Here is a 26,424-nt window from a genome sequence, read left to right on the forward strand (position 1 = left end):
GATTACAGAATACCTCAAACTATGAGATATATACTATGATATAGCTGGCTAATACCTTACAGTTTTAGCTATCTCAATATTCTAAACAACCCAAGCCATCAACCACATGTATGACATCTTTATCAATTATAAATTTCTTCACTAACAGATATTTAAGTGACCAAAAAGGAAAGGTCTGGGCTATTAACTCCAAAATCTCCTATCCACACTACTTGAACCACTGTCATGTCTGCATGGTTCAAGTTCAATACCATGCCAGAGAAACTGTCATAGACATAGATGCTACATATCAACATGACACCAGATCACATTTTTCTGCAGCAGGTATAGTATCTTTTATCAGCATCATGATATTTATTCAGAATGAGTACAGTACTAGTGTACAGTGTTAACTGTAATGTGGCTCCAGGGTTTCCCTCAAATCCACGTCTAGCAGTGTGATGAATACATACTCTGTAAAGGCCAGATTCACGTAGGTTAGTGTGTGTTCATGTAGTGTCAGTGAGGGTTATCTTGGTTGTGTTGTTCATCCGGCCTCTTAGCCTAGGGGCTTGTGTTTGCACACAAACTCTAGTTTACCATCCAATGCTGTGAGGAGGTGGGCTGGGCAGTAGGGAATGTCAAGCACTGGTGGTGTGAACCCAGAGGTAGCCAAGGCTACAGGCATGGAAAGTCCAGTACAAAAAAAAAAAAAAAAAAAAGTAAAATTTTAGGAAGGAATAGTGGGGACATAGGAAGTTGTTTCGAATACTCTGTGCAAAATTTTCAAAGTCTTTGTACGTGTTCTCTTCCATAATGAAATGGAGTTCCTGTCCCCTTGGGAGGACGCCAATTTCTGCTATTAACTGTGTTCTGTGCCCAGTCTTCACTCTTGCCGCAGGTACAGTTTGGATCATCAGTCAACCCCAAGGAAATAAGCTTTGCCTTTAAGGAATCATGACCTGTCAAAATATAAATTGCAATAAGTCCAGGGGCAAATCAGTTTGGTGGCTTTGGACTGACCATTGCCACCTCCTCAAGCTTCCTGCTCCCAATTGTTTTGCCATAATTCCACATGAAAATTGCCACATGAAGTTTTGTGGCAATTTTCTTTCTTTCAGCCTTGCTGTTGTTGGCTGTGCATAGGGCTATCCTCTGAAATTCTGTAGATATGCCCTTCTTGTGTCAATAATATAATACTCTTTTGGCAATTTCCAAGTACAGTGGGAGAGCACCAGCCGGCACCTGCAATGTCAGTGTGCTCACAGTGCAGTATGCCCTAGTAATAATGGGAAGTATTGTTCTTTCTATTCTATTGTTTTTAATTTGTTCCTGTTTCTGACTATTGCTGTGCAGGTAAACAGTGCACTGGCTACATTGATGACGACACGCAAGAACACTGCTCGGTATATGATTGCCAGGATCCTTCTTTTGAGCCCCCAGTCATCCCGACTGATCCTGGCAATCATGCCTGCATAGTTTCTCACTTTTTTTTGCCAAGTATGCTAAATGGAGATAAAAAGTCAATTTTGAGTCAAAAACAACCCCTAGGTATTTTAGTTCTGATACCATTTTTACGGTTTTTCCATTAATTTTAATTTGAGGGGGTCTCCTTAGGTTTCCTTTCAAAAGTATGGATTTAGTTTTTTTTTCAGGTGATATCCTGAGCATGTGCATCTGTGCCCACTTCTGCAGCTGCATGAGGGCATCATTGGATCTTTGCTCTACTACCACTCTTGTATTATCTTTTACAAGGAGAGTCAAATCGTCTGCAAAGGATAGTCTATCCACTGGGCCCAGATCCAAGGCCAGAAATTCATCCAAGACAATTGTCCAGAAGAACGGACCAAGGACTGAACCCCGTGGGCAGCCCTCTGTCACAGGGAGTGTCAATTCCTGGAACCTTTTGTGAAGTAAGACACTTCTGTCTGTGAGGTAGTTCCTAATTACCTGATAGAGGTTCTGTGGGACATTTGTTTGGTGGAACCACCTATGAGTACAGTACTGTGTGACTCTAAACAGAGATGTTTTGTGGTATCTGAAACAGTGGCCATAATTTTTTGGTAGAATTTCCACAATTTTAAATTTTTAGCATGGAATGAAAAGGAAGTCACAGAGTCTACTTTTGCTTTGAGATGACATATGAACCCATTTCTCACCCTTAGTAATAATGCTATCAAGTGAAGGTACCTTTGGGGCTGTCTTGTATTGAATGATATGCTCTAATATTGGCCTGTGAAATCAAAATGAATGAAATGTACTTAGTCATATGAAGAGTGGTTATAAAACCATTTCCTACTTCAAAAAACAATTACTTACAACCTACATATTGTATTGAAAAACACAGTTGCAATGTAATCGGTATACATGGGATTTTTTTTTAAACAATACAAAAAAAATATTTTGAAATTTGACTGCTGGGGGTGCTAAACAATTTATTCACTCCAATAAACAAATTAGCTTTTAATTACTTGGAGGAGGGGGGTCTACATGATTCTCTATTATTATGTTAATGAATTGATAGACACTACACTATTATATCATGAGCTAGAATAAGTAATTTATTATTGAAATGATACAATTTTAAAGGAATTGAACCACATCACTGCCAAACACTTAAAACATTTTTTCAGAAATTCATTTTCCCATCTTCGTGCCTATGGGGGGTGAGAACATTATTTATGGAGTGGGCTAACAAGCAGTAGTAGTAATGGCAAATGATTCAAGAGTAGAAGCTTATATAGCATCAGCCAAAAAAAAAAAAAAAACACATAGTTGACTCATCTGTACCATCCAAGAATTTGTCTAGTTCTTCCTAGAATTTATTCCACCCATCCACTCACACAATGACAGATGGAAGCCTATTGCAACAATCAACCACCTACTGGCCGAGAGCGAACTTCTGCACATCTATCCTGCAACCATCCTTTCTCAACTTGAATTTATGCCCCCTCATGTCTGTAGTCTCAGCAAGTGGAAGAATACCATTAACATTTAGCTTACTCAATCCATTCAAGGCTTTAAATATCTCAATCAGATTTCTCTGCAGGTGCCTGTTTCGAGATGCTGCAAATTGTGGAACTGAAGCTTTTCTAGGTAAGAGCAGCCTTTTGTTCCTTTCACCCATCTGGTTGCCCGTTCCAGCAGATCTACATCCTAAAGTGAGGCCTCCAGACCTGTATACAGTACTCAAGATGTGGCCAAGCCATGGTCTTATACAAAGGGATAATTACCTCCTTATCCCAGCTAGCAAAGTTTCTGTCTTTATCAATGACAAAATTCCATGAGCTGTCCTGGCAGAATGTCTGCAATGCTCAGAGAATTTCATGCCTGACTGCACAATTACTCCTAGGTCTTTTCCTTTCTCTACTACACTGAGTGTAGTACCACACAATTGATAAGTTACTCTGGGGTTACTGCTACCCATGTTCAGTACCTTGCATTTGTCAACATTAAACTTCAACTGCCATTTCTCAACACATCAATCCAATTTTCCTAGATCTTTTTGAAGTACCCTGATGACTGTCATCAACCATATTATCAACCTTTGTATCATCTGCCAACATAGACATTAAGCCTGATATACCTTCATCAATATCATTGATAAATATTGAGAACAAGAATGGACCCAGCACTGAACCCTGGGGGAATTCTACTAATGATGTTAGTCCAAGAAGAGAAGCACCCATCAATAACCACTCTCTTTCCACTTAACCATCCCTTCATCCACAGCAGTAACCTGCCCTTAATGCCACAGTGCTCCAGTTTTTACAGCAGTCTTTTATGTGCAACAGTATCAAAAGCCTTCCTGAAATCCAAGACTATGATGTCAAAGTTAATTTTTGCATTTGGTCACTGCATTATACAAAGGGTACTAGGAAAGTTTTGCAATACAGCTTTGTTTATTTAATTTTTTCAAAGTAATTTCCTCTACATTCAATACACCTCTCCATCCTCCGAAACCAATCTTTAAACCAGTTCTGCCAAGTTTCACTAGGGAGTAAAGCACACTCGTTGTCCCAAGCCCGTAGAAGGTCCTCATCACTGGAAAACCGCCTCCCTTTTAGCTTCATTTTCACATGCTGGAACAGTGCAAAGTCGCAGGGAGCAAGGTCTGGACTGTAGGGAGGGTGCTCGAGAAGTTTCAGTCCTGTCGTGGTCAAATATTCGGTGTAGGCTTTGGCGCGGTGAGCTGCAGCATTATCGTGATGGAGGTTTGTTTGTTTGTTTTTGGTTTTTAGGAGCATTAGCAACTAAGGCCATATTGCTCCGGGATATGCGGTGGTCATTCCCTGACCTTTCCGCACCCTCTGTATTTGGTGGTAACGGGCTTGAACCCCGCATCTAATCAAGAAGCGTGTGCTACGTACTGCTGCTCCTTCCCACCTGGCTACGGAGGCGCCCGTGATGGAGGTACCAGGTGTCCATTCTTGACTTTGGCCGCAGGTTCTTCATAGATCCAATGACTTTAGGCAGGCATTGTTCAGTATACCACTTAGCTGTGACTGTCTTCTGCGTGTCCAAAACGACACGTTCCACAATTCCACTCGATTTGAAAAATACAGCTATCATTTTCTTCTTTACAGATCGGGATTTTCTGACAATTACGGGTGTGTCGTCATCATCAAAGACCCAAACTTTGTTTTGAGCCTTGGTCGGCAGATCGTAATAGTACAGCCAAGTCTCGTCACCTGTCACGATGTTGTTCACATACCGAGATTGTCCCTTATCAAACTTTTTTAACATCTCCCGGCACCAAGTCACACGTCGTGTCATCTGCTCTTCAGGCAGTTGATGCGGCACCCAGAGAGAACAAAGTTTCTTCACGTGCAAATGATCTTGCAGAATCGAACGAATTGCTGGTGCATTTAGGCCCAAAGTATCCTCTATCTGTTGGTAGGCCACTCGCCTGTTTTCGTCAAGCATTTTCCTCACAGCAGTAACGTTTTCCTCCGTAACTGACGTTCGTGGCCTTCCCGGCCTCTCAGAATCCTCCAGAGTGAAATTTCCCCTTTGGAATTCTCTATACCACCTGAATATCGTTGTACGATGTGGACAATCATCATCTAGTGCAAGAGTCATTTCTTCTAAGCACTGGTCTATGGTTAAACCACGCACGAAATTATACCGCAAAACTGTCCTTATCTCATTTCGTGACCACGATGCCATTGCAAGCACTTTACACTCTCACTACTAATGAATAACTGAGCCCATCGACTTGGCGCGGCGGCTACTATGCACGTATGAACATGTCTCAACATGCAGCAACAAGCAGCTTCCTGTGATTCATTGTTGCGTCATATTGCAAAACTTTCCTAGTACCCTTTGTAGTAACCTATCAGACTGGTTAGACAAGACCACTTCTTGACAAATCCATACTGTGAACTGTAGTATAACTGCATGCCTGTCCAAATGATCCTGCATTACTTCTTTGACTAGTGATTCCATTATTTCCCCTGGAACAGATGTTAAGCCAACAAGTCTGTAATTAATCATGTCACTTTTTGATCCCCCTTTATGAATTGGGGATATATTCACATGTCTCCAGTCCATAGGGACCTCCCTTCAATCCAAGGATCTCTCATAATTAAGGCTAAGTTTTTGCTTACCTCCTCTGCTGCCTCCCTTAATATAACTGGATAGATTTCTTCTGTCCCAGGTTCCTTTTATATGTCCATCCTCAACGATTTCTCCTCCACCTTCTTTTCAGTTATCACAATGCATTTAGCTCCTCATTAGAGTTTGATAAACTTCTGGCATACCCTTCCCTGAAGAATTCCTAATGTGTGAATGTAGATGCAAAATATTCAATTTGTCCACAACCTAAGCAGGGTCATCAACAGTTAATCCTTATACATGAAGTGGCCCAATGTGATTCAACCTCTTCTTTCTACTGCTAATATAAATATAGAAGTATTTGCTGTTTTTCTTTGCATTCTTTGCAAAAGACTTCTTATAATCTGCCTTAGCTTGCCTAACATCCTTTGTGACTTGATTACAGATTAATTTATATCTACCATAGGCTTCAGTATCACCTGATAATTTATATGCATCCCATGTGCTTTTCTTCTCTCTCTCTCTATAGTTCACCTGACAATCATTTAGGTCTAAGCCTTGAACAGTATTTCTTTGAAAGCCTAGTTGCTTTTTTGATTAATTCTCTGAATATTTCCCATTTAGAATTTGCTGTTGGTAACATCATCAGTTGGTCTCACTGCACATAATTTAAAAACTGTCTTAGACCTCTGTAGTCACCCTGAAAGCAGAAGCCTTTTCTTTTACCCTTGACAGTAGTTATGTCTTTAGCTAAACAATTTATTCACTCCAATAAACATATTAGCTTTTAATTACTTGGAAGGGTCTATATAATTCTTCATTATTATGTTAATAAATTGATACACTACAGTATTATATCACATGGTAGAGTCAGTAATTTATTATCGAAATGATACAATTTTAAAGGAATTGAACCACCTCAAAGCCGAACACTGAAAATATTTATGGCTATGTTCAGGAACTCATTGTTTCCCATATTCACACCTATGGAGGATAGAACATTGTTCGAGGAATAATCCTACAAGTTTTTAATTTGATAATGATATTTGTAATTATTTTCAATACAGTGTATTCTAATTATGCTATAGTCCTTTATATGTACAACTGTCGGATAATTATTACACTTTTTCTTATAACTTAATTAACTCATAAATTAATAAATAAAAAATAAGCGAACTATCATTATTTATTAATTTATGAGTTAATTAAATTATAAGATGGGAAAAATTATAAGATACTCACTGTTTCCTGAAGATGGGAAACAGTGAGTATCCGAAAAAATGTAGCTATAAGTGTTTGGCGTTGAGGTGATTCAATTCAATAATAAATTACTTAATCTACCATGTGATATAATAGCATAGTGTCTTTCAATTCATTAACATAAAATCAGCTTTTGCATTCATTATAAATAAAATTCAAAATTCAAATTATTATAGGGCCACCAGTAATCTCTTACCTATACTCATATGTATTATGGTTGTAAATTGTGTGTGTTCTCTGGTCGATTTGCCTGTTTTGCTGGACGAAAAAATCCGTTTCTGAGGAAAAACCTTGCTGTCTACGCCTGAGACTGACTAACTCAGCCACGGAGTGAAAAAAGCCCACTAAAGTTCCTCGCATCATCAATGGGATTCAAATCCGGGCCTTTTCCACCCGGTGTGGGGAGGATGGTGACGATACCACTGTGCTACCCACGCAGACATTCATTATAAATAGGGAATTTTTGCTCATTGGCTTTATTTTTTGTTGTCAAGATAAAAGCTTGATAGGGTAGCAATAAATTACGTAACCAAGTCCAGTCAAGTTCACTTTCAAATGTTGCCTAAAGATAAAGCACTTTTAATTAACCTTTATTACGCAATTGGCAATAGTGCTATCGCAGACTTAGAACATATCACAGACAAAAAAATTCCTCAAGGCCTCCTTGTTTGAAAAAAACCATATTAAATACTTAAGGCATTTCAAAGAAGGCTACCAAATTCCTGAACTTAGATGTGGTTATCCACCAGCATCACAAGAAATGCTTAAAAAAATTGAAAGGTGCAACAAGCCCGATAAAATTTGTTGTGATTACCTAGTGCTCACCATATCTCTCATGTGACTGATATTCCCTAAAGCATGGTATATAAAGTCTTAAGGTCTCTACCAGTTTCACTATAAAATCAAATATCTTTATTAACTAGAACCACAAAGCTGTCATTATTTCACCCACTGGATGAGTTACAAGGTTTCACAGGATCTAAAACCTTTATAACATGTTGAGGAATTACTCTACTCATTAAAGGTTACATAATTGTCTTCTTTTTTTTTTTTTTTTTTGAGCCACTGAGAAATGCACCTGACATCTTGCTCTGGTGCAATCCAAAATTATCCCAAAGATCAAAGAACATGATTCACATAAAATCATAATTTTTAAACAGGATAGTGCTACACCTCATACTAACAATAAATGTGAACATGGAAGAACAAATTATCAGTTGCCATTATCCACATTCTTGCTTGCACATTCACCCAGCCTAACTCCTGCAGACTTTTGGGTGCAGAGATATCTGAAACATTGTGTTTACAGAGAGTTCCCCTCAACTCTTTCAGATTTGAAGAACACAGTTCAGAAGGAAGTGAACATTCTAAAAGAAATTTTGAATGTCAACTGTGGGGAACACAATGCCCCATCTTGATTGCTTATTACAAAATAATGGTGGACATGGTAAGTTTGATCGTAAATAAAAATTGATGAAAAATTTACCCTAAACTAATCACGGCACATTCCTCTGGTTGTCAAATTTTGAACTTTTTTTAATCCTGCACATACCGAATTGAAAAAAGCAGTTTTTTGATACAATCTATAGTTTTTAATTTAAAAGTTATTAATTTTTAAAAGTAAGAAAGCACTTCATAACCACCTCAATTTTTCTTTATGGCATGCAGACCATAAAATTTTTATGTACATATTTCCAACATTTACCTCTCTCCACTCAGAGCTAATTATCATCTTGTATTGTGTGCAATAAAGTATAGTGCTTTCATAAAATGCAGATAAACTATTTCAAAACTGCTTTCGCTGCTTACTGCACAGAAAACACTTCCACAATATTTTTAAAGAATGCAGTAAAAGTCAGAGATATGAGTACAATAAGAATAGTTTCTAAAGTTATACATTTTAATAACAATTGCGTAATCTATATATCTTCAATCAAAACTTACTACAAATTATCATTTAAAACTATGCATTTTAATACCCTTTTTTAATACAAATAGATGCATAGGTCTATATACCTTGTTTAGAAGCATTATTGTTTCAAAAGCATTCCTGAAAGGATTATGTATGTTTAATTGAAAGCCAGTGATATCAACAATGAACAATAAAAGCTTTGTTCTAACAAGATGTTTGAGGAAGTTGTGACCCATTCCAATATTAATATGTGCACCTTCTATGAGACCTGGAAGATCTGCTATGGTGATCTGAAATATAACAAAATGTATCAAATAAATAATAGATTTTTTTTTTTATTTAACCTGCAGTACAAAATTTAGTTGTTCTATTTTAATGTATATATTTGTGCATTTTTCTCTCTTCAACTCAAACAAAATGAATTTACTATGTTGCTGTTTTCTAAAAAAATATATAAATAAATATAAAAATCACTGTATTTCAGAAAAGTGTTTCTTAACATACGGTCCACAAAGCGATGAAAGATCAATGAACTAATTATATTTATAAGAAAAAAATTAATTTTTATAACAAATATAAAAACATGTTTTTTTTGTTGTTGTCAATATATATGAAGTAATTAATATTAAGAGTGGCAAATGATGTAAGAAAGAAAGCTTAAACTGCACCAGTCAAAAAATATATATATAAAATAACAGTTTATCTAGTTCTTGAATTTATTCAAACTATTCATTTCCACAACACAAGATGAAAGTTTGTTTCAACAATCAATCAACTACCCACTGGCTGAAAGGATGCTATCAGATGCCATGTCTCCAGATGATACAAGAATATGATACACTTTTAGTATCCCCATCCTTAAAAATTCTTCACAAGTGCAAAATATCTATTAAGTTTGTCAGCAGCCTGAGCAAGATTGTCAACAGTTAAACCATTCATATCTAGCAGACCAATGTGACCTTTCCTTCTAGTGCTTATGCAAGTGTTTATAACTTTATTACAGACTAGATTATATCTACTGTAGGCTTTTGTATCACTTGATAATTTATATGCACCCTATGTATTTTTCTTCTCTGGCATGAGTCTCACCAATTCATCTGAGATTCATTTAGGTCTAATCCTTGAACAGTATCTCTTAAGTTGATATGAAAATCTTCTGAATGTTTCCCATTTTAAATATGCTGTTGGTACATCATCAGGTGGTCTCACTGTATAGAACTTAAAACCTGGCTGAGACCATTGTAGTCAACCTCTACAAAAGCAAAAGCACATTAGTTATGTCTTTAAGTAAATATGACATCTATACACTGTGATCACTACCACCTAATGATTTTTATTTTCAGTTTCTTAATGCATGATACAGTCACTGCTGAGAATATTACTTCCTCAAATTTCACTCTAACATGCAGGTGAAGAAAACAATCATCCAATAAATCCAGGAAATTTCTGCTACTGTGTGAATGACCAAGTCAACATCTGGAAAGTGAAAATCCCCCATTATAAGACATTCTAATTTACTGATCCACTCTATCTGTCTGTATAGCTATTTATTATACTCATCACAGTCATTTGATCTATAATACGCTCCTACTCTTGATTTTGTTTTTGCACTGTTTGTTACACCAAACAGGCTCAACACTGCACTAGTTGTTAACTGGATGCACTGGCTTAGATTTTATGTCCTTAACTAATAGCATAGCCCCCGTCTTCACCTTCTGCCTAGTCAGTCCTTTCTGTAAACATTGTACTCCTCATATTCAAATTATGCATCACTTATTAGTATTAATATTTGTAGGATGCAAGAAAGCAAGCTTACAGAACATCAACCAAAAAAAAAAAACACATTATCCACCTCACCCATCCATCCCACCTCCAAGAATTTGTCTAGTTTCTTCCATGAATTTATTCAAACTGCCCACTTCCACAACAAAAAATGGAAGTTTGTTCCAACAATCAAACACCCACTGGTTGAAAACAAACTTCTGCACACATCTATCCTGCAACCATCCTTCCTCAATCTGAATTTATGCCCTCTCATGTATAGTAGTCTCAGAAAGAGAAAAAAAAATTGCCACAACACTCAGCTTATCCAATCTGTTCAAAGCCTTAAACATATCAATTAGATCTCCTCCCAGTTGCCTAGTCTCCAGAAATATGCAAAACTGAAGCTTTCTTGGTAAAAACCACCCATCTGTTCCCTTTAACAGTTTCACTGCTGTTCTGTGCACCCATTTCAGAAGATCTACATCCTTCCTAAAATGAGTTCTCCGGACCAGTATACAGTACTCAAAATGAGGCCTAACCATGACCTTCTACAAAGGGATAATCACTTCCTTATCCCTCCTAGAAACTTCCTGTATATCATGACAAAATCCCATGAGCTATCCTGGCCATCTGTTCCCTTTAACAGTTTCACTGCTGTTCTGTGCACCCATTTCAGAAGATCTACATCCTTCCTAAAATGAGTTCTCCGGACCAGTATACAGTACTCAAAATGAGGCCTAACCATTACCTTCTACAAAGGGATAATCACTTCCTTATCCCTCCTAGAAACTTCCTGTATATCATGACAAAATCCCATGAGCTATCCTGGCAACCTGTCTGCACTGCTCAGAAAACTTCATGTAACTGCACAATTACCTCTATGTCTTTTTTATTCTCCATTATGCTAAGTATAGTAACACACAGTTATGTAGGAGCAATATGGCCTTAGTTGCTAATGCTCCTAAAAACCAAATAACAACAACAACACAGTTATGTTTATCTGGAGCTATGCTACCAATATGCAGTACTTTGCATTTGTCAACGTTAAACTTCATCTGCTATTTCTCAGCCCATCAGCCTAATTTTTCTAGATCTTGTTGAAGCAGCTTACCTTGATTATTGTCATTAACCGCCCTGCCAATCTTTGTATCATCTGCTAATTTATACATCACTCTTCCACTGTCCTTTCAGTTATCACAAAATTATTTAGCTCCCTTGTAGAATTTGATAAGCTTCCAGCATCCCCTTTCCTAAAGAATTCCTCATGTGAGAATGTAGATGCAAAATACCTATTCAGTTTGTCAGCAACTTCTGCAGGGTTATCAACAATTAATGGTCCAATATGATTCAACCCCTTCTTTCTATTGTTAATATAAGAACAGAAGTCTTTGCTCCTGCTATTGTTCTTTGCATTCTTTAATAGAGGCTCCTCGTAATTTGCCTTAGCTTGCCTAATCTCCTTTGTGCGATTCTTGATTACAGCCCGTTTTATATCTACCATAGCCTTCTGTATCACCCGATAATTTAAATTCATACAACACACGTTTATTCTCTGCCACAAATTTCATCAATTCATCTGACATCCATTTAGGTCTAAGCCTTGAACAATATTTCTTAGTTCGTATGAAAAGCCTAGAGTAGCTTCTATGATTATTTCCCTGAATGCTTCCCATTTCGAATTTACTTGGTAACCTCATCAGTTGGTCCCACTGCATCGAATTTAAATTCTGTCTGAGACCACTGTAGTCACCTTTACAAAAGCAAAGGCCTATCCCTTTTATCCTTTCCAGTAGTTGTCTTCAGGAAAATTCCACATCACTACACTATGAACACTGCCACCCAGTGGGCCTTTTACCTGCAGAATCTTAATGCCTGAAGAAATCGCTGCTGATAACCAGATTAAGAGTGCTGACAGAGAAAAACCAACCATTATAAGACATTCTGACTTCTGACTTACTGGCTCACTATTTCCCTGTATAGCTGTTTTGTATATGCATCACATTCATTAGGCTTATAGCATAATCCTACTCTAATCTCGTTTTCCTTTTCCCAGTGCTTATATCACACCACACTGACTCAATACTGCACTAGCCACCATGTCAACTGGATGCACTACCTTAGACTTTATGTGCTTCTTAACTTCTTAACCTCTCCCTCTCCTGTGCTGTCTATTAGCGAGAAACATCCACGCTCACGATTTTGTCACCCCTCTCCCCACACCCACTGAGTGCTGTTTTGACCAAGAAAGATAATTTTAGCCATACCCATGTTTTTTTATGGCGGAAAATATTCATGGCACTTTAAAATTCACATTTTTTTTTTTTTTTTTTTTAGGTTTCATTTTATATTAAATCAGCGACCGCAAATATGCAAAACTACAAATAGAAGGGGTTTACTGTATTCCCAAATTCATAAAGGAGAGGATCAAAAGTCCTTGAGGTCCTTGATCCCTTTAATCTTTGAGGGTGTCGCAGACATTCTCTCAGATGCCAAGCTGTGCTTGCTACCTGGGAGTCTAAAACAATGATGGAACTGATATTCAGGTGACACTCAAGTCAAAAGCATAATGCACCTTCAAAATGCACCTTCACGAGGGTGAGACTATTAGTAACCCTGGGTATAAACCCCATGTACAAGTCCTGAACTTATGGGTGATCACCCAGGTGCAAACCAACATAAGCAGGGGTCAATGTGTGGCACCCACAACACACAGAGGAATGCCACCCCTCTGTATTACCAGGCAATACTAGGTTGTAGATGGCTCTCATCAAATGGTGCAATACCACCAATTTGCTTAGCGGGGGCTCGAAGTTTAGTCTCCAGAGAAAAGTTCCTATAAACCCCCCCCCCATCTCTTCCATCATGCAGTATGATTATGTTTTGAGGTTATGATGGACATCATGGCAAGATCCAATCTTCCTTATATTTCAAGTGTACAGCTCTAAAACGGTGTTTGCAGGCCAGCCGCTAGTTAGTACACCGGACGAAACCTATTGGTAACTCTCTAGGAGGCTTCCAGATCAGCTAGTATATAATCTCGCTGCCTCTACTCTGCCAGATAGTGACTAGAAGGAGTTCAAGTAGTGTGTATGCGGGGGAACAATGTCAAGGCCATGTTATCTCAAAGAGCTGGGTATATTCTTACCATGTATATGCCATATCCAAAAATTTCATTACTTCATACAGCATGTCTCCACCCCCCCGCCCCCCGACTATTTCTAACTACTGAATACACCATGAATTGTCAAAACTAATAGAACAAACTTATCAGTGAAAAGATCTAAAACTCCCTAACACTTCCTCGTTCATTTCACAAATATACCGTATTGCCCCATGTATCAGACGCACCTTTTTTCGAAAATTTTGGGGGTCAAAAAACTGGGTGCGTCTTATACAGTGGTTGTAGATTTTTTTTACTTGCATTTCTCGCTTTTTCGCGCTTGTTGTCTTTGCGCTCATTGTTTCGCACTTGTTACCGGTATATTAGGTTACGTTTTGCCATGTTCTGCCCAGAAATGACTCAGAAAAGATTTTCGTACAGTGCTGAATTCAAGTTATGAGGAGTTGTATGAATTTTATGATGAATAAAACTTGAGTTCAATAACTTTATGTAATACATTTTTTTTCAAATTTCGGACCCCAAAATTAAGTTGCGTCTTATACATGGGGAAATACGGTACATGGTCTCAGTTGTAATCTCGATCATGTCCATTTTCACTTACAGTCTGCCAAACAGAATCTCAGTTATTGACTGACTCATCCACTGCTTATCTCAATTGTCTGATTCCTTTCGCTTCAAAGGTGGTACTTGTGTATATGTCTGTTCTGATATTCCCTGTTAGAGACAGTAATTTGGAATATCCTCTTTCAATCTTCTCTGGCTTAAAATCTCTACCATATTCTGTCAAATTCATCTGTTGCCTCTATCATTCTTCCAACTCCACTAATCACTTAAAACTCTTTGACTTCCTCTCTTTGAAATTTGACTTCCTCCAGTCCAACTTTCCTAACAGTGAGGTAATTTTCCTAGGCGATTTTAATTTTCACAACTCCATCTGGCTTCCATTTTCTAGTCACAAGGACCCAGCTGGTCGAGATGCTGAGGCTTTTGCAATTACTAATGACCTCGCACAGATAGTTCATTTACCTACCAGAATATTAGACAATCCTAACCATACAGCCAACACACTTGATCTTTTTCTCACAAACAACCATTCTAAGTACACGGTCAATTTGCATGGTCCTCTAGGCAGCTCAGATCACAGATTTGGTGATGGTCTCTTCTCCAATAGAGCATTTCTCTCATGCCATTCCCAACCTCATGTTGTTTGGCATTACAAGAATGCACAATGGGATGATTTGCAAGATTTCTTTTCTTCTTTTCCTTGGTTGGATTACTGTTTCAAAGCTTCTGATGTTAACGTTTGCTCAGATCATGCCAGTGAAATTATTCTTGTATGGATGAAATCCTTTATTGCACACTCCACCTTAAAATCTCATCCTTTATTTAAACACCATGGTTTTCCAATAAATGTGCTAAGGCTGTTCAAGAGAAGAATGTTGCATATCTCACATCCAAATCTCCAAGTTCATTTTCTGACTACAATAGCTGTCAACATTTGTAAAGCAGTTATTAATCAGTCTAAACTAGATTTTGAATAGGCTGAGTAGAAAACTTGCTTTTTGTCCAAATGGTAACTGAGCATTCTGGTCTCTTGCCAAAGCTATTGGCCACAACTTTTGCCCATCTGTTCCCAACTCTATCAAAACCAAATGGTTCTATTGCCACTTCAGCCAAGGATAAAGCTGACCTGCAAGCATCCTATTTGTCTTCAAACTTGAATATTAATGATCTTGGTAAATCACCTCCAACCATTCCCAGTACACTCCATTCAACATCTCCCATGGTCTTCTGTCAAAAGGATGTCAGAAGGATTTTGAACAACCTTGATGATAAGAAAGCTCAAGGTCCTGATGGTATTTCTCCACTTGTTCTCAAAATCTGTTCTGTCACCTTTTTTCACTTTATTCCAAAGGTGTTTTTCCTTCTGCTTGGAAATTTGCTCATATCTAGCCAGTTCCTAAAAAGAGTGACAAATCCCTCCCATCTAATTATTATCCCATTGCAATTACTACTACTCTTTCTAAAGTCTAAAGTAATGGAGAAATCAATTAACTGCGAACTCTTAAACTATCTAGAAACCTTCCATCTGATCAATAATCACCAGTAATTTTTGTAATTGGGTATCCAGTTTTCTCTCTGAACACTCAATGGGGGGAGTGATGGTACATAGCTCTCTGTCTTCTAACTTCTCCACTAATGCTGGTATTTCATCCATACTCTTTTCCTCATGTACGTTAATGACCTTCCTTCACTGACTGGAAATCCTATCCATAGTTTTGCTGATGATAGCATATTGCATTCCACCTCCCAGTTTGAGAAAACATATCATGCTAAAACAGCTTCAACTTCTCAAATATCCACAATTAATTCCTTAAATGCTGGCTCCAGGTAATTCTCCAGTGGGGACAGAGATAACTTAGTTGATTTCAATCCTTCTGAAACTCAGTCCTGTCATATATCTTGCAAAAAGTATTCTTCTGCTCCTATGCTTATATGCAATGACTCTCTGATTTCTAGGCAAGATCATATATCTCTATTGGGGATCACCCTGACTTCTAATCTCTCTTCGCAAAAGCACATTACAAATACTGCTTCCTCTGCACTGAAAAAACTGAGTTTTCTCTTTCGCTCCCAACGTTACTTTTCTTCCAAGCAGCTGTTCACTCTGTACAAATCACAAATCTGCCCTACCATGAAACTTTGCTCCCACATCTGGGGCAGTGCCCTCAAAACCTCTCTCAGGCTTCTAGATTCCATTCAAAAGTGGGCGGTTAAGTCAATTAATGAATCATCTCTAACAGAGTCTCTCCACTCTCTATCTCATAGACATTATGTTTCTGCTGCATGCCTTTTCTATAGATACTTCCATGGGTGCTGTTCTTCTGAATTGGCTTCTATAATTTCTGTTCTCTTTTTCAAAACAGTCTGAACATGTGCCATTACCACTCAACATCCACCCCTTACTGTCCAACTTCAAACTCACAGAATCAACTTTTCTTCTTCCTCATTTATTCATTCAACTTCAGTTTTCTGGAATGATCTTCCTCATACATATATCCTGATAATTAAAATCTATAGAAGTTCAAGTCTAATGTCAACAAATATCGTCTTACATCTTCTCAACCTTCAGCTAATGCATAATACTAAGTACTATAGGTTCTATCACTTCTCATGTTCGGGGTTTTCAGGAAAAAAAAAAGGTGATGTGTAATTACAGACCTGTTAACTTACGGTCTATTCCAGAGAAAATAATAGAATCACTGGTTAAAGAAGTAATGCAGGACCATCTGGACAAGCATGTAATTATACTACAATCAGAGCACAGATTTGCCAAGGAGCAGTCTTGTCTAACCAATCTGACTGGTTACTATGATGCAGTGGCCAAGGAACTGGATGCAAAAAATAATTTTTACATTGTATACTTTAATTTCAGGAAGGCCTTTGATACTGTTGTACATAAAAGACTGCTGTGCAAACTGTAGCAATGTGGCATTAAGGGCAAGTTACTGCTATGGATAAAGGGATGGTTAAGTGGAAGAAGACAGAAAGTGGTTATCAATGGGCACTGCTCATTGTGGATTAACGTTATTAGAGGAATTCCACAGGATTCAGTGCTGGGTCCATTTTTGTTTTCAATGTTTATCAGTGATATTAATGAAAGTATATCAGGCTTAATGTCTAAGTTTGCAGATGATACAAAAGGTGGCAGGGTGGTTAATGACTGTCATCAGGGTGAGCTACTGCAACAAGATCTAGGAAAATTTGGTCGATGAGCTAAGAAATGGCAGTTAAAGTTTAACATTGATTGACAATTGCAAAGTACTGCACACGAGTAGCAGTAACCCCAGAGCAACTTATAAACTGTGTGATACTACATTCAGGGTAGTGAAGAAAAAGACTTGGGGGTAATTGTGCAGTCAGACATGAAATTCTCTGAACAGTGCAGACATGCTGCCAGGACAGCTCATGGGATTTTGTCAAAGAAACTATGCTAGCAAGGATAAGGAGATAATTATCCCTTTATATAAGGCCATGGTTAGGCCCCATCCTGAGTACTATATACAGATCTATAGTCCTCACTTTAGGAAGGATGTAGATCTGATGGAACAGATGCAGATGGTTGGTTGGTTATTAGGATTTTTGTGGGACATCAGCATCTAAGGCTATTGTGCGCCAAGTCTAAAGGTATAAAATATAAATATAAAGAAATATGTAAAAATATATAATAAAATAACATACGGTATAAACACAGTTATAATGTATTATATATTAAAGAAATCTAAATAAAACTGTATAGATTAATTAGTATAGATTAATGTAAAAACTTGAGTACATCTGACACATGTCGTCATCTGATAAAATCTGCCTGAGTGTATAAGGCTCGGACAAATGGGTAAAACATAAACGACATTCATTATTAAAAGATTAGTAAAATAATAAGAGGAGTTTCCCTCAATATAGTACGTAGAACACTTCCATATGATACCCTCCAGAAATTAAAACGGAAAAAACGAAAAAATCGACAACTTACCAGTACATTAGAGTAAAATATAAATAATTAAATAATCAATTTAACACAATTCAAATCAATTTAAAACAATTAAAAATCAAATTAAAGCAATTAAAAGAATCTAACGCAAATATTCAAACCGATTTTCCTTCCTTAAGACAATTCAAATCAATTTAAAACAATTAAAAATCAAATCGTTTTGAATATTTTCGTTAGATTCTTTTAATTGCGTTAATTTGATTTTTAATTGTTTTAAATTGATTTGAATTGTGTTAAATTAATTATTTAATTATTTATATTTTACTCTAATGTACCGGTAAGTTGTCGATTTTTTCCGTTTTAATTTCTGGAGGGTATCATACGGAAGTGTTCTACGCACTATATTGAGGTAAACTCCTCTTATTATTTTACTAATATTATTATCAACGTAGAACATATTAAGTAGTACAGCTCTGTATCTAATTATTAAAAGATGTACATTCTACTAAAATATGACGAATAGTTAAAAATACACTACAATATCTACACACAGGATTATCATCAGCCCTCAGCAAATACGAATGCTTCAGGTGAGAATGTCCTGTGCATAGCCGAGCAAGAACTACTTCCTTCCGGCAAACCCTGCACTGACTAGAATGCCAATGCATTATTACAGGCTTAATTTCATTTAGCTTGTTAGTAGGGCACCCATTCCAAGCTTCTTGCCAACATGCACATATTTTTTTTTGTGGATTAGTTGCTTACAGTCTGTATAGGGGACAGACAAGCGGATACTACTTTGTGGCGTTGCTGATTTGGCTGCTGCATCTGCCAAATCATTGACTCGAATACCAAAATGGCTAGGGATTCACAAAAGCAAATATCGAAGTTTAACTTTAAGAGAGAGTATAATATTTGCTGCACCCGACACAATACTGGGTGAGTGCTTCTCACATTGGATAAGGCCTATAATATGCTTAGGGAATCAGTATATAACATGCACCTTTGATACTGGTGGGATTTTATATGATCCAAGGCTAGTTCTATGTGTAGCTCTGCAGTGTATATGCTGCATTCATACGGAATACGATTGCAGATTGTTTTTGTTGGAAAAACACAAGCAGACCCGGCAAACTCTTCAGACTTTGAGCCATCTGTATACACCGGCAAGAAATCTGGGTATTCGGCACGGCGTGCTGCAAAAAGTTGCCAATATAAATATGGCAATGTATCAACTTTCAGCCAACTCCTAAGACTGAAATCACAAGTCGGGAATTGCATATTCCAAGGAGGAACTGATTGCCTGGCTGACGTGGATATATTATTCAATAAAGTTAATATCATGAACCAGCTCTTGAATCCCGATACCAAAGGGTCAACTGACAGTTTTACACGTATTATATGGATTTTCCCACCATGGCATATAAACAGATGTCCACATAGGATGGTCAGGCAGGGATTTTATTTTTTATCGCATATTGTAACGACAATTGCTGACATCGAAGCATCAATGGTGGTTCATTGGCTTCAACGTATAGACTTTGGACAGGCGAAGTACGAAATGCCCCTGTGGCAATCCGAATGGCTCTATGGTTGGATCGAGCCATCGGAGTGCAGAAGTTCTAGCTGAAGAATAAGCTTGGGAACCATAATCAAGTTTAGAGCGGACAAGTGCTCGAAACAGATGTAATAATGTGCTTCTGTCTGCTCCCCAAAAGTTGGAGGAGATAGCACTGAGCATGTTCAAACATTTCGTACTTTTGCTCTGAGCTGACGGATATGGTGGAGGAACGTTAGCCTTTGATCAAAGATGAGTCCCAAAAATTTTGTTTCTGCTACCACAGGAATTGGATTCTGTCCAAGTTTGAGTTCCGGGTCAAGATGTGGATTCTGTTTGTGGCAGAAATGCACACAAACAGTCTTTTGAGCAGAAAATCTAAACCCATTGGCTAATGTCCAGGAAATAAGATGGTTGATTGCTTGTTACAATTGCCGTTCAATTACTCTCATGCCGCAGGAGTGACAAAAAATACTAAAATCGTCTACATACAAAGCACTATTTACTGAAAGAGGAAGCTGTTCTGTAATGGAATTAATTTTGACTGCAAACAGCGTAACACTGAGGACAGAGCCTTGGGGGACTCCTTCCTCTTGACAAAAAAAGCGAGACACACTGGATCTAACACGAACTGGAAGAGTCGTTTTGATAAAAAATTCTTAACAAAAATAGGAAGGTGACCTCTCAGACCAAACGAATAGTGATCTTTTAAAACGCCATACCTCCAATTCTGTCATAAGCTTTTTCTACATCAAATAAAACTGATACCAAGTGCTCAAGCGTTACAAACGCATCGCGAATCTCTGTTCCCAATCGGATTAAATGGTCCAAAGTGGGCCGATTTCTTTGGAAGCCACACTGAATCTTGTATAAATGGTCATTTGCCTCAAGGTAATATATAAGGCAGGCATTCACAATTTTTTCAAAACTTTACATAAGCAACTGGTCAGAGCAACAGGACGATAGTTGTTAGGAATTTTGGGGTCTTTCCTGGCTTTGGGAATGCGAGAACAATTGCCCCACACCAAGAATTAGGAAACAGATCCCCAAAATAAATTTGGTTGTAAAGATATAGCAACAGCTCTAGAGAGTGAGATGGAAAGGTAGTAGTAGTGGCATGTGATGCAAGAAAGCAAGTGTATGAGCATCAACCAAAAAAAAAATATATCACACCATTCCCTCTAAATGCCTGTCCAGTTCCTCCTTAAATTTATTTAACCTATCAACTTCCACAATGACAGATGGAAGTTTGTTCCAGCAATTAACCACCCACTGGCTAAAGGCAAATTTCTGCACATTTATTCTACATCTGTCTTTTCTTAATTTGAATTTATGCCTCCTCAGGTTCATAATCTGAACAAGTGGAAGGATCCCATAAGAATTCAGCATGCTCAACCCATTCAAGGCCTTATACACCTCAATCAGATCACTGTGCAGGTGCCTAGTCTCCAGCCACTGCAATTTGCAGAACTTAAGCCTCTCTTGGTAAGAAGATCCCTTCATTCCCCTCACCAATCTTGTTGCCCTTCTCTGTACACGCTCAAGCAAATCTACATCCTTCCTAAAATGAGGCCTCCAGACCTGTGCACAGTACTCAAGGCATGGCCTGACCATTGCCTTATACAGAGGGACAATCACCCCCTTCTCCCTGCTAGCAAAATTCCTATATATCATTGACAAAACTCCATGACTTGGCCTGGCAGCCTGTCTGCATTGGAAAACTTCATATCTAACTGCACAATTACTCCCAGGTCTTTTTCACTTTCTACCACCTTAAGTGTAGTACCACACAGTTGGTTGTTGTTGTTGTTGTTATTTGATTTTTAGGAGCATTAGCAACTAAGGCCATATTGCTCTAGGGATATGCGGTGGTCATTCCCTGACCTTTCCGCTTCCTCCGTATTTGGTGGTCACGGGCTCGAACCCCAGTCTAATCAAGAAGCGTGTGCTACCGCACTGCCGCTCCTGCCCACCTGGCTACGGAGGCGCCCCACACAGTTGGTACTACCCATATGCAGTACTTTGCATTTGTCAAGGTTAAACTTCAATTGCCAATTCTTAGCCCATCTGCCCAAATTATCTAGATCCTGTTGCAGTAGCACACTGCCATTACTGTCATTAACAACCCTGCCAACCTTTGTATCATCTGCAAACTTCGACAGTAAGCCTGATATATACCTTCATCAATATCATTGATAAATATACAAAACAACAGTGGACCCAAAACTGAACCCTGTGGGACTCCATTAATAACATTAGTCCACGAACAGCAGCACCCATTAATTACCACCCTCTGTTTCTCCAACTCAACCATCCTTTTATCCATTGTAGCAACTTACCCTTAATACCATTCTGCTCCAATTTGTACAATAGTCTTCCATGCGCAACAGTGTCAAAAGCTTTCCTGAAATCCAAATATATGATATCAAAATTATTTTTTGCATCCAGTTCCTTTGTAACCACATCATAATATACTATCAAATTTGTCAGACAAGACTTTCCCTTAACAAACCCATGCTGTGTGTGAATTATTGCTGCAGTTTTGTCTAGATGATCCTGCAATGCATCTTTAAGCAGTGATTCCATTATTTTACCTGGAACAGAAGTTAAACTAACTGGTCTGTAATTACTTGTGGCACCCTTCGATCCCCCTTTGTGAATTGGAGATACATTTGCACATCTCCAGTCTGTGGGGACCTCCCCTGAGTCCAAGGATGCTCTCATAATTATGGCTAAGGGTTTGCTTAGTTGCTTTGCCGCCTCCTTTAATATAACTGGATAGATCCCATCCACCCCAAGTGCCTTTCTTATGTTTAACTTCAACAATTTCTCCTCCACTTTGCTCTCAGTTAATACAAAATCATTAAGCACCCTGCTATAATTTGATAACCTTCTTCCATTTTCAAACCTTAATAACTCCTCACGTGTGAATGTAGATGCAAAATACTCATTCAGTTTGTTTGCTATCTGAGCAGGATCATCAACAGCCGAACCGTCGATATCCAGTGGACCAATCAGATTCATCCCCTTCCTTTTAGAGTTTATATAAGTAAAGAAATCCTTGCTGTTTTTCTTAGCATCTTTTGCCAGAGATTTCTCGTAATCTGCCTTCGCCTGCCTAACCATCTTTGTGACTTAGAAGTTAATTCCAGACAATATCTGGGAAGTTAAAATCCCCCATAAGACATTCTGATTTACTATCTCACTCTATTTCTCTGTACAATTGTTCATTTTAATCAATCGAGTCATTAGGCCTATAACACACTCCTACTCTTTATTTTTGCTTTCACAGTGCTTATGTCACACCAAACTTGGTGTTTGATCATCTCATACTGAATATCATCTGGTCCTACAGCACTGACCTTTGAGGTAGCAAGAACAATGGTTAATTCCACTTGACTGAAAGGAAGGTTATAAGGCTGGACTTTGCTTGAAGAAAAGTTGAGTTTTTGCTTCTCCATTTTCTTCTTTAAAACTAGGAACTCGGAATGAAGTTCATTATATGAAGTCTCAGCAGATATGCTGGAGAATACCTCTCCCAGAGCATTTGCAATATCAGTTGGCTCTGCTAATGTACACCCATTGTGTTCTAACATTGATGAGGGAAGTGATGTATATTTGCCCTTCACTTTCCTAATTTTGTCTCAGATGACTTTAGCACTGATCATCTGGTTAACTGAGGATGTAAACTTGACCTAGCATTCCTTTTGGCTCTGTCGGCGTATAAATCGTGCTTTGGCACGAGCACGTTTAAAGGCTATAAGATGTTCGGTGGTGGGGTAACGTCGAAATTTTCCCCATGCCCGATTTTGTGACTTCCTTGCTTCTTTACAGTCTTGGTTCCACCATGGTTTTGGATAACGTGGAAATCGGGAGGATGTTTTTGGAATTGCAATTGCCGCTGCATGGCTAATACATTCTGTGATGTACTTCACTGCTTCGTTGATTGATTCCTGTTGAATTTGTACAGGATCAAATTCTGTAAGCTGCGAGAAAATACTCCAGTCTGCTTGATCATACTTCCACCATGGGATTCTGAATGGATGGCAGTGTTGTCCTTCCACTATGGTAGATATTACGAGGAAATTATCGCTTCCATAAGGATTCTGTTCCACCTTCCAGGAAAGCATAGGCAGTAGAGAAGGTGAGCAGATGGATAGATCAATGACAGAGAAAGTATGGGTAGGCATATGGAAATAGGTGTTGATTCCAATATTTAGTAATGAAAGGCTGTTACTGTCGAGCACACGTTCAATAATATGGCCTCGTTCATTAGTTTCTGCACTACCCCACAGGGTACTATCTCCATTAAAGTCTCCAAGAAGTAATAAAGGAGAGGGCAATTGCATAATAAGATTGTAGAGATCTGCCTCAGAGGTGTGTGTCCCAGGAGGCAAGTATGTAGAACATATTGTGAGAAAGGACCCTACTGCTAAGCGGATGGCTACTGCTTCTAAGTTAGTGTTTAATTGAACTTGTGAGAAAGGGGTATGGTTGCCCACGAGGATTGCGACTCCTCCATGGGCTGGGCCATCTCCATTTCTGTCTTTACGGATAGCAGTAAAATTTTGAAAGATGGGGTCATCACTTGCCTTTAGGTACATTTCTTGCAAACAAAAGCAAACAGGTTCATATTTGCGCATTAGCATTTTGACATCCTCCATATTTCACCAGAATCCATGACAATTCCATTGCAATAATTTAACCATTATTACTTGGAGTTAGTGGAACCATTGGCTAGCTTCCGAAGTGATGCCAGTTTTGATTGGCTCGCTTTGGATTTTACTCTGCCTCTGGAAAATTGAGGGCGCCCAGTATCCATTTCTTCTTCAGGGATGAAGGTCCAGAATAGATTCTTCCACACTTTCCTCTTCATTTACCTCCATTTCCCCCTGTACCTCACTAATAACAGGATGGGATTTAGTTGGAGGAGGTTTTTCTTTAGGTGCTACTTCCTTGGTTGGTATTGAGATGGGAGTAGCGACTGCTTTATCTTGCTGTGCCTGTATCAACAAGTATCAGGCTTGGGGTGTAAAAGAATCACTTGGCGAGACTGAAATATCAATTTGCGTTGAAATAGAAACCTTTCTCAGAACTGCTTGTGCATAAGATTTTCCACTATTTACTGATGTTATCTGTTTCCTTGCTTCCGCATATGGGATGTTTTGTTCCATCTTGATTGTTTGAATTTGTTATTCCTCTTTCCCTCTTTGGCATGCTCTTGAATATGCAGGGTGTTCACCGCCACAATTCAAGCATGCTGCTTTTGAGGCAGAACATTCCTTGTGTCATGTTCCTTGCCTTCACAGAGGGCACAAGCAGGTGATCCACGACATGACATCTGAGAGTGGCCATATTTTTGGCATATGAAACATCGCAACAGGTTTGGAATGTACAGTCTTACAGGAAGTAGGCGGTTTAGGAGTATTAAATGTAAGGATAAGAACCCTAGTTGGGACTAGTTTTCCCTCCTTACACAAATATTCTTTTAACGGCTGTCACTCCTTGATCTCTCAGTTCGGTGCATATCTCCTCTTCAGATGTTTCAAGATCCCACTCAGCAATTACACCATGTGATGTATTCAATGTCTTGTGTGGTGACACCTTAATTGGAATGCCACCAAGGGATGTTGCTTGGAGAAGCAATTCTGAATGTTGCACTGAGGAAGTTTCTACTAAAAGGACACCCGATCTAAGTCGTTTTACCGACTTCGGGGACCCTGATAGCCCGTCAAGACCCTTCTGAATGAAGAAGGGCAACATTTTACCTATTTCCTTTTCACCAGTAGAATGTATGATAAGGAATCGAAGTACAGGAGGTGGTGCAGCTTCTGTTCGGTGTTTCTTTTTTGACGTTACATTATCTTCATCATTTCAGGTAGGGACCTCATAGAGGCCCCAGAGGGGTTTGAAAGATTTAAATTACTCATAGGAGTAAAGAGAAAATTTCTGATGCCCTAAGTACCTCACCCACCACGGAGCCCAACAAGGGGATGCCCACTCGTGAACTAGCAGGTACTGCGTACATGAATGGGACATCAAGTTCGCTTAGGAGCACAATACCCACGTTACCAATAAGTCTTGATCCCGTCCCAGGACCAAAGGGAGGGAGACTTATTGGAACGCAGTTGACCCTTGCAGTAAAAAACCACTCGCCGACTGATCCCAGTAAGGCTGATCCGGGACCATGCGTCTTGTCGAAGCAGAAGCCAAAGTGATATATTAGGGCCGGACCCCTCACCCACCAGGATCCCCCTTTCCGAGTTTCCATGGGTCGCAGCGCACAGCTGCACACGCCGGATTCCAACGATGTAACCCTGGAACCAAGGTATAAGCATTAGATCCCAGTGATCCTAATCTGGAAGGCCAGCAGCATCACTGGGAGGTCCCCTCACCACATACAGGTGCCCACGTCGAGGGGACAGGTGCAGAGAAGGGCAACCGGATTGGTGAAGGGAACAAAATGGTACTCCTACCTAGAAAGGCTTCAGTCCTGCAAATTGCAGGACTGAAGCCTTTGACTGAAGCTTTTGTCTCGAGACCAGTCACCTGTGGGGAGATCTGACTAAGGTGTTTAAAGCCTTGAATGGATTGAGTAGGCTGAATTAATGGTATTCTTCTACTTTCTGACACTAGACATATAAGAGGGCAGAAATTCAAGTTGAGGAAGGATGGTAGCAGGATAGATGTGCAAAAGTTTGCCTTCAGCCAGTTTATTGTTGGAACAGGCTTCCACCTGTTGTACTGGAAGTGGATGAGTTGAATAAATTCAAGGGAGAACT

The 26,424-nt window shown here is 38.8% G+C and overlaps 1 protein-coding gene across 1 annotated transcript in view; it reads right to left on the minus strand.

Annotated features, from left to right (window-relative positions):
• Positions 1-26,424, minus strand: part of LOC150079405 (GTP-binding protein 10) — a 140,062-nt gene that overhangs the window by 36,819 nt on the left and 76,819 nt on the right. The window contains exon 7 of the mRNA XM_090383840.1: positions 8,812-8,997. Within this exon, the coding sequence (XP_090239966.1) occupies positions 8,812-8,997 (186 nt within the window). The remainder of the gene's footprint in view (positions 1-8,811; positions 8,998-26,424) is intronic.

Source organism: Mastigoproctus giganteus, chromosome 10 (assembly GCF_048544385.1).
Source record: "Mastigoproctus giganteus isolate SK-2022 chromosome 10, ASM4854438v1, whole genome shotgun sequence".
Lineage (NCBI taxonomy): Eukaryota > Metazoa > Arthropoda > Arachnida > Uropygi > Thelyphonidae > Mastigoproctus > Mastigoproctus giganteus.